General features: G+C 35.7%; 1 protein-coding gene and 1 non-coding gene across 5 annotated transcripts in view; both read right to left on the reverse strand.

Annotated features, from left to right (window-relative positions):
• The window catches only part of EPS8 (EGFR pathway substrate 8, signaling adaptor), a 189,681-nt gene that overhangs the window by 74,238 nt on the left and 101,988 nt on the right, over positions 1-13,455 (reverse strand). For 3 of the 4 annotated variants that reach the window (XM_066264547.1, XM_066264546.1, XM_066264548.1), the window contains 2 exons: positions 4,347-4,426; positions 2,410-2,477 (listed from right to left, as the gene is read on the reverse strand). In XM_066264547.1, the coding sequence (XP_066120644.1) occupies positions 2,410-2,477; positions 4,347-4,405 (127 nt within the window). In that variant the 5' untranslated portion in view covers positions 4,406-4,426. The remainder of the gene's footprint in view (positions 1-2,409; positions 2,478-4,346; positions 4,427-13,455) is intronic. The other variant, XM_066264549.1, reaches the window with a different exon arrangement.
• TRNAV-AAC (transfer RNA valine (anticodon AAC)) lies at positions 7,363-7,438 on the reverse strand. Its single transcript has one exon. It is a non-coding gene; the product is annotated as a tRNA-Val (tRNA).

The raw sequence follows: 13,455 nt of genomic DNA on the forward strand, positions 1-13,455 counted from the left end.
ACCTATTATTCCCCTGATTATAACACTTCAGTGGCTGGTCATTCCCTGTAATCAATGTCCAATTCATTAGTATGATTCTTCCTAATAAGGATCACGTTTATTTTTCCAATCTTATTTCTCAATGCACCACCTTGTACCCTCCAGTTAACACTAAGCTATTGGCAGTTCACTAACGCATTGTAATCATATGCTAAACTTAGGGAATCCTGAAGTAAACATGGCAAATATGGCCCTCCTTCATAGAATTTACAGTCAAGTTTTACAAGAGTCTGTGCTGCTGTTTACAGCACCTCCTGCCTCCCCCCCCCCCCACTGCCCCATGTCTGGAAAACACTCCTTAACTTTCCAAGTTCACTTCAAGGCTGAACTCTTTCACAAAATCCCACCTGACTACCTCCTCCCCAACCCATGTAGAAGAACTTGAACACCCAGCGCACCTCATACACACTCCCATCCAAGCTTATTTAGCTCTTTATTATGACAATATGTTTACTAATCTACTTCCTTACCAAAATGGCGTACAAGCAATGACTATCTTTGTTTCCTCTTTGAAATGAATGAAAGAACATGGAAACAGAGACTGTAACGATCAAGGTATAGCACTCAGAAGCACTTAAAATAAATACTTATCTAGAAATTGAGATACTGAAGAAAATATTTTTACAAAAGAGATTCCTTTTCCATTTTCTTTAAGTTATTCTCTAGACAGCAAGTACTGTAAAGTAAGGGACCATATATATCACTGGCCCTGTTTTAAGCATATATTAATCACAAAGTAAGTGTTTGCTGAATATATTCTTTAGCTCTACAATTCACGGCTACTGGACCATAGTAAGGATGTCACAATATAGTACCCAAGAAAACTAAAATCAACACAAATCAGTCTGACAAAGCCTGAAGAAAATATCTTCATTTATGGTATAAAATCCATTGTCTCAATGTATAATTTGAGTCCAAAAGCACAGTACTCACTGAATATATAGGCAGAAAAGAATCACAACACCTTGGAGTTGTTCATTCTTACCATACATAGTCAAGGAACTGTAGATCTAGATAATATTTTTAAAAATTCAAATTTAGAAGATGCTGTTTGTTCCCAGATAATAATAATAATGATAATGTCAATAATAATAATAATTATAGAAATATATAGTGTTTTCTACTAGTTGGGCACTGTTCTAACCATTTAATATGTAGTAATTTATTTAGTTCTCATATCAACCCTATGAGATAGCCCCATTATACAGATAAGCAAAACTGAGGTACAGACAAAGTTATCTAAGATCATTCAGCTAATAAATAGTAGAAATGGTTTTGAACCCTGGAAGGCTGGTTCCAGAGTCTTTGCAACTAATCACATCATATTCTGATTCTTGATGTAACCTAAAGACCCTATAAAAACAAATGCCTTCCAAACCACATGTGTCCTCAACTTTTTTTTAGTTATAAGTTTTATAACTGACATACTCAGTTTCAATTATAATTTTTAGCCTTCAACTTCTTTTTTGTAATAACTTCTAAAATTAAAATGTAAAACACATTGTTTTTAATGTAAGAACCATCTAAAGAAAACAATGGAAGTTACAGAATATTCAGAGAGAGAGCCTGCTTGTTCTGCAGTGCAGAATGGAATTATATAAATGCTACTGGTCATACTGTCATACTACCTAAAATGGTCAAGACTGACATAGAAGTTCCGTCAATTGTCTTCCCACAATCAACTAAATCAGTCATGAAGATCAACAAGCATATCCTAAATAATTAGATGGGAAAATCCACCAAGCACATTGGTGCAATGCAGAAGACTCCTTGCAAAGTACTGTGATGCATTTCATCTGTAACTCTAAATCACATGCCAACAAACAGAGGTCATAGCTTTGATAGTTTTTGTAAAAACACTTTTTAAAATAATTCTGATCTATCACTTCATTCCAAAGAATACAAAACAAAGCACAGGATAAAACTATGACTCTGAAATTTTAATTTGTCAACAAAAAAGAAAAAAGTGGTTAAAATAGACCAGGGGTAGTCAACCTTTTTATACCTACCACCCACTTTTGTATCTCTGTTAGTAGTAAAGTTTTCTAACCGCCCACTGGTTCCACAGTAATGGTGATTTATAAAGTAGGGAAGTAATTTTACTTTATAAAATTTATAAAGCAGAGTTATAGCAAGTTAAAGTATATAATAATGATTACTTACCAAGTACTTTATGTCGAATTTTCACTAAGTTTGGCAGAATAAATTTTTATAAAACAACTTACTATAGTTAAATCTATCTTTTTATTTATACTTTGGTTGCTCTGCTACTGCCCACCATGAAAGCTGGAACGCCCACTAGTGGACAGTAGGGACCAGGTTGACTACCACTGAAATAGACTGATACCCATATCAAATAAATAAACATACCATAAAGGGCCTTTGCACTTGTTTTTGAATTTTGTTCTCTGTCCATCTGGGAAAAGGATCCGTAGCCACTGTAATAAAAATGGTCATTGTGTCATTGTACTGGGTTAAAGTCCAAAGTAAGTAATAAAAATTCAAAACTGCAAATAAAAATTCCAATGCACCACAATCATCATGTGATTTAAATAAACAATTGAATTAATGTTACCTAGATTGCTAAAATAAGACAGAGCTTGCTGTGGTGAGTGGTCAGGAAATAGAACATAAACCACAGCGCCCAAATGAGGACTCAGGCTGGTGCAAATCAAAGCATCCTCTCAAATGCCAAGTTAGAACTATAATCAAAGAGATTCATAAAGGTTGAAAGTATCTTAGAATAGCTTAAATTTACCATATTAAATCAAGTTCAGAGCAGTGATCCGGTAATAAAGGGCTCTTTATGATTCAAGCTATAATGGACTAATCATTATTTTCACACGTACTTAAATGCAGATAACACTTTTTCATTAAATTTCATCAAGTATTACTTTATATCTCATCTCCCATTACTAATACGTTATATGAAGTAAAGATAACATTATTTAAATTTTTAATGTTCATCCCATTTATTCAGTAAACATTTATTGAGCCCTAAAGTAGAAGAATAAGTAGTATGAGGATTAAGGAAACTGGGTACTATTAATGAAACAAGTCGGATAGTTACAATAGAAGGCAATATCTGGGTAGAAGTAACAGCTATAACATGTAGGATCAAAGAAAGGCTAAGTTTTTATCTGAGTGCCCAAGAATTTACAGCCAAGTTGACATTTAAGCAGAGACTAAAAGAATGGAAAGAAGACCTTTGGGCAAGTGGAGAATTAAGTGAAGAAAAGGTACTGGAGCCAGCTCAAGAACAAGCATGGTGTCTGAGGAAAAGGCACCTACTGCACGTGCCCGGTCAGAGGAGTGACTCGAAGAGAGAAGGCAAATAGAGGGCTTTATAATTAAATGTTTAACTCTAGATACAACATACATGTTTATACAAGGAAGTGACATCATCAAATTTTTTAAAAAGAAGACAGTTGAGTTAGAAAGATGAGGTAAAAAATCAGGTAGGAGAAAATGGCCATAAATAGGGCTAGAATAGAAGAAAGGGATAGGAACAAGAGTCCTTTATAGGAGAAAAGGAGAAATTCTTATAAATTCATCATTAAATGGATATCTGTTGTAAGAAAAAGGAAAAAATCAAGGGTGTGGCCAAAACCTTCTGGCCTGATGGACAAGGAAAGATGGCCCCTGACACAGCCCTCCCCACCCCGTACTGCGTTTCTTAACTGATCAACACTGAAGAGATTTGCAACTATCTTTGTAAAAAGAAATGGGGAAGCATAACTCTTTACAATGCGGTATATAAGCAAACTATATACCGCAATGGCCAATATAAAATAACAACAATATTAACCACAATATGTAAGACAATGGCCACCCAAGTCAGGTTGGTAATTTCAAGTTATACCTGGAGCCATAGAGATTGCTTTGTTTGTGTGCCTGATCTTGTTTGTTTTACACAATGGTAAGTATGTTTATAAACTGGACTAGATGACATTTAACTCTCCTCAATGTCAATATTTTATGAACAGCATTAACAGAATACGCCAGAGATGCTGAAAGCTCTGAAGTAGAGATATACTCAGCTATAGAAAGCAATAATACTTAAACTACCAGAACAAAACACCTAGTAAATCACTATTACTGGAGTTGGTATTACCTAACCATTCTTTTCTTACCAGAAACAACAAACTCATCATAAGACATGTTAATGTTACAAAGACATTACACATATATTAATGAGGAACGAATTACATAAATAAAACTAATATTTTCATTAAAAGATAAAACAAAAACAACCCAATCAAATTTTTAAAAAAAAAAACAAAATAAATATAAACCTTCCAACTTACTTCATTTGAGAGGTATACATTCCAGAACCACTGGGATGATTAGAAATATGACCATTCATCGTGGTTTTCACTCATATGTTCTAAAAAATGAAAGGTACAAAGATTGAAGGCAATAGAAGAGTCAAGATACCCCAGTTTCGAGGTTATTCATTCAGCAAACACCAGTCACTGCTAGGATGATGCTACAAATACAAAGACAAATATCCCCACCCTCACAGAGCCCAGGCACAAGAGGTACGAATGGACATACAAAGATCCAGCTGACATTTAACATTAACATACTATAAAATGTTAGCGAATTTGGGCAAATAAAAATATCTAAAATACAGTTCTGAATTCTCTAAATATACAGGCATAATTCTATATTCTGCTCAAACTTATAATCAAACGTTCTGTGAAATTGTATTTTGTTTATTGTTTCATTATAACTTAATATAGATTAATTCAATTTAAAGACTTGAGAAATACAGGAAAGTGTACATAAATGTGCAAAGGGGAAATATATCACCCTGAGTCCTATTATTTAAAGACAATTATTTAACAGTCCTGTCAATTTCTTTAGTCTTTTTCCCTGCATCTAACTTTCTTTTCTTCCTCCCTCCCTCCTTCTCTTCCTTCCTCCAAAGCACATTAAACAATATCTTATACATACACTCTTGGATACATCATTTTTAGAAAATATGTTCATTTACACATTCGTTTTATATTTCACAAGAAAAAAATTTTTTTAAATAATACCGGATATTTAACTTCAGAAATATTTTTTTAATGTTTTACAAATTGAATAAATTTCCTTCAAACAAGATACTGGTAAATAAATAAAACTTTCTTATCTCCATATCCAATGGCTTTTTCTTTTTTAGACAATACTGCTAATGAACTGAAATAAATTAATACCTGGATAGCTGGTGTTCCCTGAGTTCTGTGGCATTAAACTATTTTGGATTTTGTCTTATTTTTCTGACTTTCATATATAGAATGGGGCAAAAGTAGGTTTACAGTTATGAGTACACAAAACAAATGTTTATTCTTATATTATTATCTATTAATTATTGTATTATATTCTATATGAACAACTATAAATCCCACCACGTATATTACTATGTCTTCTCAATAAGTGAGGGGTAGGTAGGACATATTCCAGCTTTCTTATAAGACACTAGAAAAGGGAGTAGGAGTATTAACAACTACCAAGTGACTACGTGTCAGGTACTAGCAAGGTAAACAAAACAGACATAGTCCCAGCTTTGGAAAAATACACTAATGGAAAAAAACATTTAGTGAATAAATATAAAAATAAAAATTGTTGCTACTTTTAACAGGGAAAATTCAGAATGATATGGACGCCATATAATTAGGAAACAATTCATATTGGGAAGGCGTAAAAGTCTATATTAAGAAATGATATTCAAAGACCTAGTAACTTCACAATTAATTCTTTCTCACTCTTCAGATATCAGTTCAATCACAGAGTCCTCAGAGAAGCTTTTACTGACCTCCATGAACAGATAAAAACCCACTATCAGACACCCTCAACACTATAAACAATTTATCAAAGTATTTACCACAGTTATGTTTTTTGTTTGTTTAATTTCATAGACAAAAGTGAAGTGGTTACTGGGGAGGGGGGGTGTGGGGACAGAAATGGGGGAAAGGGAGTAAAGAGGGACAAATATACGGTGACAGAAAATGATATGACTTCGGGTGATGGGCATACAACATAATCAACAGTTCAAATGATATAGAGATGTTTGCCTGAAACCTATGTACTCTTACTGATCAATGTCGCCCTGTTAAATTTAATTTTCTAAATAAAATTTTTTAAAAATTAATTCCTGACTTGCACTAGACTATAAACAGCATAAGGGCATAGACTTTAGTTTGACCACAGGTGTTTCTCAAGCAGAAATAATAACAGCAGGCATAAAATAGGTGTTCATTAAATATTTATTTGAAAAAAGAAAGAAGGAAAGTCCATGTCTTGCTCTTCAAGAGTTTACTGTATTCTTAAGGAGACAAATTGATCCACATGAAACACACAATGTACGAGGCTCTATTGAGGTTCAGAAAAGGGAAAAGCCATACCAACTGCTGTAATTTCTGCAAGGACTAGAACTTGACCTGAATCTTTAAAAATGGTTAGGATTTTTAAACATTCAAGTTTAATTAAAGCTTCCCTGATAGTCTTGCCTGTGTTTATTTGCTGCTTAAAAGCAAATTTCTAAATTAAGGAACACAGAAATATTGATCTACCCTAGATAAGAATGGCATTTATAAAATTATATTTATACTAAATTGATCTATTCTGTTTTTCTTCTTCTACGGAGTTATACAGGTAAGCCACTTCTCAGAGGAAAACAAAACCCTGATTTGTAGTGCTTACTAATTTCCATAGTATTAATATTTTACCATGGTCCATTTCAAGCTATTAATGGTTTAACAGTAGCTTACACAATTCCTAAATGTTTTACAATTAGATCTCATAAGCCTATAGAATCTAGAGAGAACATATCGTTAATACATTCTAGAAGTTTGGCCAGGACAGAGGATTGTGATAATGGTATGTGAATCTAGAGCTAATGATTAAGACGCAGGCATTCACAGTTGAAAGGCCGCAATTCTAACACTATTTCTGGCACAGACTAGCCTACCCAAGTCAATTCAACCTCTGTCTAAATTTTTTTTTCTTTTTTTTTTTTCTTTTTTTTCATTTTTCTGAAGCTTGGAAACAGGGAGAGACAGTGAGACAGACTCCCGCATGCGCCCGACCGGGATCCACCCAGCACGCCCACCAGGGGCGATGCTCTGCCCACCAGGGGGCGATGCTCTGCCCATCCTGGGCGTCGCCATGTTGCGACCAGAGCCACTCTAGCGCCTGAGGCAGAGGCCACAGAGCCATCCCCAGCACCCGGGGCCATCTTTGCTCCAATGGAGCCCTGGCTGCGGGAGGGGAAGAGAGAGACAGAGAGGAAAGCGCGGCGGAGGGGTGGAGAAGCAAATGGGTGCTTCTCCTGTGTGCCCTGGCCGGGAATCGAACCCGGGTCCTCCACACGTTAGGCCGATGCTCTACCGCTGAGCCAACCGGCCAGGGCTAAATTTTCGTATCAGTAAAATAGAGATAATTTCTGGTCTTCTTAGCTCACAGAGCTAGTGAAAGATCAAATGAAATATATGTATGGGCAAATAACTTTCTTCTAAAGTGAAAAAAAAAAAGCAAAAGTACTCTTTCAAAATAGGCTGGTCCATTCAGAATTCACCCTGGCAGAGTTTGTAACAATTTTGCTGGTTTGCATTTTAAAACCACAGTGGCTAGTTTTAATGAGAAGTGATAACCACAGTATCTTGTATTGTTTATGTTTAATTCTTTATGACAATCTAATAAATGCATGGTTTGCATTTTGTTTCTTTAATAATGATCTGTCTGAATAAAATAGCATTAGAAAAGGGAATAGAAAATGTTGATTTGCTAAACTGAATTTAAATATAGAAACTTTGTCATTTGGCAATCACAGTTTCACTTGTGACAATACACATGTACACCATAGAGATTTTCAAATATTTAAACACAGCAATTACAATGCACGCCTTCCAAAGGAAACTCTTACAAGTATGTGTTTGCTTTCCTTCAAGCTTTTAAAAGACACATCCAATTTATACCTCTATGGACCATACACATACTTTAGAACCATCAACTTACTGAAAAATTAAGTTTGATTTTTTATTAACTGTTAAAACAACTTAAAAGCCAAGGAGACAAATCTTATCTTTATCACATTAAGTTTAAGGACTCACAAAATCAGTTAACTCTACTAAATTATCTACTTAATTCTGCTAAAAGTGCACACTATGCTATCATAACAGTTTCCAAAAGGTTTAGAGCATTAATTTCCTTATGAAAACACTTTTTATAAGTCATAGTTACTATAATTTTCATCTTAACTTCTATAGAATATTATTTGGTAGTTACAAGATAAAAATAAAAAATATAAAATCTAAGTTAAGCACACCAAAAATGTTAAACACTGACATTTTAAAAGGAAATAGAACATATAAAAATCACTATGACAAGAAATAAATGAGGTTATAATAAGCTAAATCAGTAAGTTAAATCTGTATTAGAAAGTTTTAAGATAGAAAAATAATTCAGACTTCCTTTTCTTTACTCTTGCTTGCATCTGATATAAATTTTCAAACTGATGGCTGTGTCATCATGACTCAGTGTTAGAACACCTGACCTACCCAATTTGGCTAACACAAAATTAGTAGCTCTTTGTGTACTGAGTTGTCCTTAAAAATAACTTGTTCTTTGAAAAAATGTCAGAGACTTTTTTTTTGTTTATTATAGGTTTTGTTTGCTTGTTTGTCTGTTTGGATTTGACAAAGTATCTTGAACTATGTATAATACTTCAGTTTCAATTTAATTTAATTCACGTCTCTCAGTCTAAGCTATAACCAAGATGGGAGTGATTATCATCATCATTGGTATTAACTAAAAGACCATTTGATTTTCATCTTTTAAGCAATACATTGTGACACTGTCTTCCAATGATTGTGCTTAAAACATAAAAATGCAAAGAATCTGCTTTAAACCTTCTGAATCATTATATACTGTCTCCTACAGGGTCTTACAGAATGACTATTTTTCAATACTTCTTACCAGTAGTATCAGTAGAGATGTTACTGTCTACTTCTCTCTGTCATTTGGCCTAATACTTAGAAAAAAAAAAATCTGTGTATAAATAAACTTGGGAAATGAATAAAAATTAAACTGTTATAATAATATTCAATAGTAATAGTGATAATAATGTTAATAGTGGCTAACACTTGTGAAGGCATTACAATAATTTCTAGGCCACAAAGAAACAGTATTTTCTCAAGTCCAAGAAAGAGTAATTTTATGTCTTTAAATCAAGACACCGTAATCAGTTAAAATAATTATCTATGTTCCCCCTTTTTATATAATTATAAGAAAATTCTTAGATTGTTTCTAAGTTAGAATATAATTTGAGACTTGACCAGGCAATGGCACAGTAGATAGAGTGAAGGACTAAGAAGCAGAGGACCCAGGTTTGAAACCCTGTGGTCACCGCTTGAGCACAGAGTTGCTGGCTTGAGCAACGCATCACTTGCTCTGCTGTAGCCCCCCACCCCCACCCTGGTCAAGGCACAATGAACAACTAAGATGCCACAGCAAAGAACTTATGCTTCTCATCTCTCTCCTTTTCTGTCTGTCCCTATCGGTCCTTCTCTCTGACTCTCTCTCTCCGTCTCTGTCAAAAAAAAGAACATAATTTTGGGGAGAGACTATGTTCAAATTAGAATGCTGGTTTAACAGCTAGCTGAAGAAAAATACTCGTTACTAAAATTCAAAGACTAAAAAGAAGCACTTCAGCACTAATTATCTATATGTTCAATATTATGACAGATTTCACAGAAAGGCCTAACACAGAGCATAGCAATACATACCCTATTACTACTGTTCAGTATTTCCCTCTAATTCTTGTTCCACAATGACATCATCAGCCCACATACACTGCTTGGTTGTTATACTTGGAAAATGACTACTATCTCAGTTCAAAACAGTGTTCATACTGTACTGATATGAGAAAATATACTAATTTTAAAAAGAACAACTACTATTTATTGACCATTTACCCTGTACAAAGTTATTGTGGTAAATGTTTTCTATCCATTATCTTAATGTTCACATTATTTTTTGAAGTATTTTTCATTCTCATTTTATAAATGAAGAAATTGAGCTAAAGAGACTAGGTGCCATTTGTGTGTTATTTTCAAACTCTTAGTTTCTCGTGCCATGAATGATTGACCAGTAATATCCTATCTTGTTTCTTGTACCAGATATAATCACAGGCAGAGAACAAAAAGGAGAAAAGAAAACATCACTCAGTGAGCCCCCACTTCATATGAGATTTTATAAACATCACCTTATTCTAGCCTGAGAACATGTTGAGGTCATTATTAGCTCTGCCTCACAGAGCTAGTTGACAGGCTCACATAAGTTAAGTCATGCCCAAGTGGTAACATGAGCAGCTAGAATTAGAACCAGGATTTAAACTCTGACCTGGCTAACTTATACCCAATTTTCTTTCCAGTAGGTTACACTGCTAGTTAGACCACTGTGTACTCCCAAAATTTTTTAGTTCTTTTCACTATGATTATTTCAGTGATATTCTTTTAGTCAACAATTTTTCATAAAATAAAGTATTAATAAGGCACTAATAAGGCTAGTGTAAAAAAAGAAGGAAAGAGGATTTACTTTATGGAAAGGGATACTACAAAAACAATAGTACCACTATTTTGTCAAATGACATTATTGCTTAACATACTGCTCATGGAAGAATGTGGGGGGAAAATGTCATCATGTCTAAACAACTTTAGAGTGTTGTAAGTGTATTAGTTAAGCTGAATCTGGCTTTGAGTAATAAGTTTTCACTGGTTAGATATCTAAGTACTGCCTGACCAGGTGACGGCGCCATGGATCAAGAGCTGGACTGAGACACGGAGGACCCAGGTTCAAAACCCCAAGGTCACTGGCTTGAGCGCGAGCTCACCAGTTTGAGTGTGGGGTTGCTGGCTTGAGCATGGGATCATAGACGATGGTTGCTGGCTTCAGCCCAATGGTTGCTGGCTTGAAGCCCAAAGTCACTGGCCTGAGCCCAAAGGTTGCTGGCTTGAGCCCAAGGTTGCTGGCTTGAGCAAAGGGTCACTTGCTCTGCTGTAGTCCCCTGGTCAAGGCACATACGAGAAAGCAATCAATGAAAAATAACCAATGAACAACTAAGATGCTGCAACAAAGAACTGATGCTTCTCATATCTCTCCCTTCCTGTCTATCTGTCCTTATCTGTCCTTCTCTCTGGCTATCTCTGTCTCTGTCAAAAACAAAATAAAACAAAAACCTAAGTACTTATTTGTGTGACTTTGGTTGGTTAAACTTTTATCACAGTTGAGACAGTTTCTAAATATAAAAGTGAATCTATTGAGCCTGACCAGTGAGTGGTGGCACAGTGGATAGAGTGTCAACATGGGATGCTGATCCCTGAGGTCATCAGCTTGAGCTCCAACTCATCTGGCTTGAGCACAGGGTTGCCAGTTTGAGTGCAGGATCATTGACATGATTCCATGGTCACTGCCTGGAAAAGGGGTCACTGGCTCGCTGGAGGCCCCTGGTCAGGGCACATATGAGAAGCATTCAATAAACAACTACGTACTGCAACTATGAGTTGATGTTTCACTTTCTCTCTCTTTCTCTCACTCACTAAAAAAAAGTGGACCTATTGAGTGTTTCATATTTATGTAAATAGCATGTGATATCCATAAATTTACCCAGATCATTGCATTTCTTCCATTATATAAAAGAAGAAAAGGAAGAAAGCCTCCAATTTAGTTGGAATATTTCCAAACCAATAAAGGAAAATAGGACAGGAAATGATTTGGACAGAGAAATCGTCTCAACCTCTGTATTATCAGGCATTCTATCCCACTGGGGTTGGGTATAGAGAAACATGGTGGTTGGTTCAGATCTTGAACTATTTCTCAGAAACTTTTCCATTATATTTTACATATGAGAAATTTTAATTAAAATCTCCATATATTTATTTATGTATGAGTTTTCCTTCTTACATGTATCTTGCCAATACAGGCTTGTTATATCAGAAAATGTATATTTCCCTGATTGTACTCTTCCATGATTAACAGTGAACTTACCGATAACCTCATGTAATGTTTGCAATAATAGATTAACTTTTAAAAGGCCATATACCAGCTCTGGCCGGTTGGCTCAGTGGTAGAGTGTCAGCCTGGCATGCAGGAGTCCCGGGTTCGATTCCCGGCCAGGGCACACAGGAGAAGCGCCCATCTGCTTCTCCACCCCTCCCCCTCTCCTTCCTCTCTGTCTCTCTCTTCCCCTCCCGCAGCCAAGCTTCCCCTCCATTGGAGCAAAGTTGGCCCGGGCATTGAGGATGGCTCTGTGGCCTCTGCCTCAAGCGCTAGAATGGCTCTGGTTGCTGCAGAGCGACGCCCTGGATGGGCAGAGCATCGCCCCCTGGTGGGCATGCCGGGTGGATCCCGGTCGGGCGCATGCGGGAGTCTGTCTGACTGCCTACCCGTTTCCAGCTTCGAAAAAATACCAAAAAAATAAATAAATAAAATAAAATAAAAGGCCATATACTTTTTTCGTGGGATAGAGCACCCTGTGATGTAACTGATCAGCTGAAGTCTAGTAGGTTCAGGAGCCTCCTCACCACTGCCACCATTTTATAAAAAGATTGTCATTTACTCCTTTGCATATGGTTGAGGTCTAATTGAAACTGCAGCTAAATTGTGTTTGTTTTTTTTAAAATTTTGGAATCATTTTAGATTTACAGAAAAGTAAAGAAAGGTATTACAAAAAATTCTACCCCACACCCCCTTTCGTTAAGATCTCACATTAGCATGATATAGTTGTCACAATTAATACATGTACAAATCAATATATTTTATTATTAACAAAGTGAATACTTTACCCAGAGTTGCTTAGTTTTTAACTAATATATTTTTCTTTTCCAGGATTCCACCCACAATACTACATTACATTTAGTCTAGATTGTGACCATTTGTTGACTTTTTTTTTCTTTTGCTGACTATATTAGTTTCCTTGGGCTGCTGTAACAAATGATCACAAACTGGGTGGGTTAAACCAACAGAAATGTTTTCTCTCATAGTTCTGAAGGCTAGAAAGCCAAAATCAAAGTGTTGGCAGAGCCAAGCTCTCTCTGGAGGCTGTATGGGGGAACTCCTTTCTCGCCTCCTCTAGCTTCTGACAATTACTAGCAAATCTGACTTTCCTTGGCTGTAGATCAGGGGTCTCAAACTCGCGGCCCGCTGAACAATTTTGTGCGGCCCGCAGACTAATCCACGAAGTTCAAAATATTTTGGATAAAATTAAGTAAGCCTAGGGGCCTACTTGTATTTTTCATTTCTCTAGCATCCTAGCTAGATATTAGCTTAGTTAACAGCAGTTGTGATGCGAACTACAGTTTCTGGTCGTTTTGTGACACTGAGTAAACTGCATGTACGATTGTGCTTGTTGTACTGATTTTTTTTTGTTTT

This window comes from Saccopteryx bilineata, chromosome 1 (genome assembly GCF_036850765.1).
Source record: "Saccopteryx bilineata isolate mSacBil1 chromosome 1, mSacBil1_pri_phased_curated, whole genome shotgun sequence".
Classification (NCBI taxonomy): domain Eukaryota; kingdom Metazoa; phylum Chordata; class Mammalia; order Chiroptera; family Emballonuridae; genus Saccopteryx; species Saccopteryx bilineata.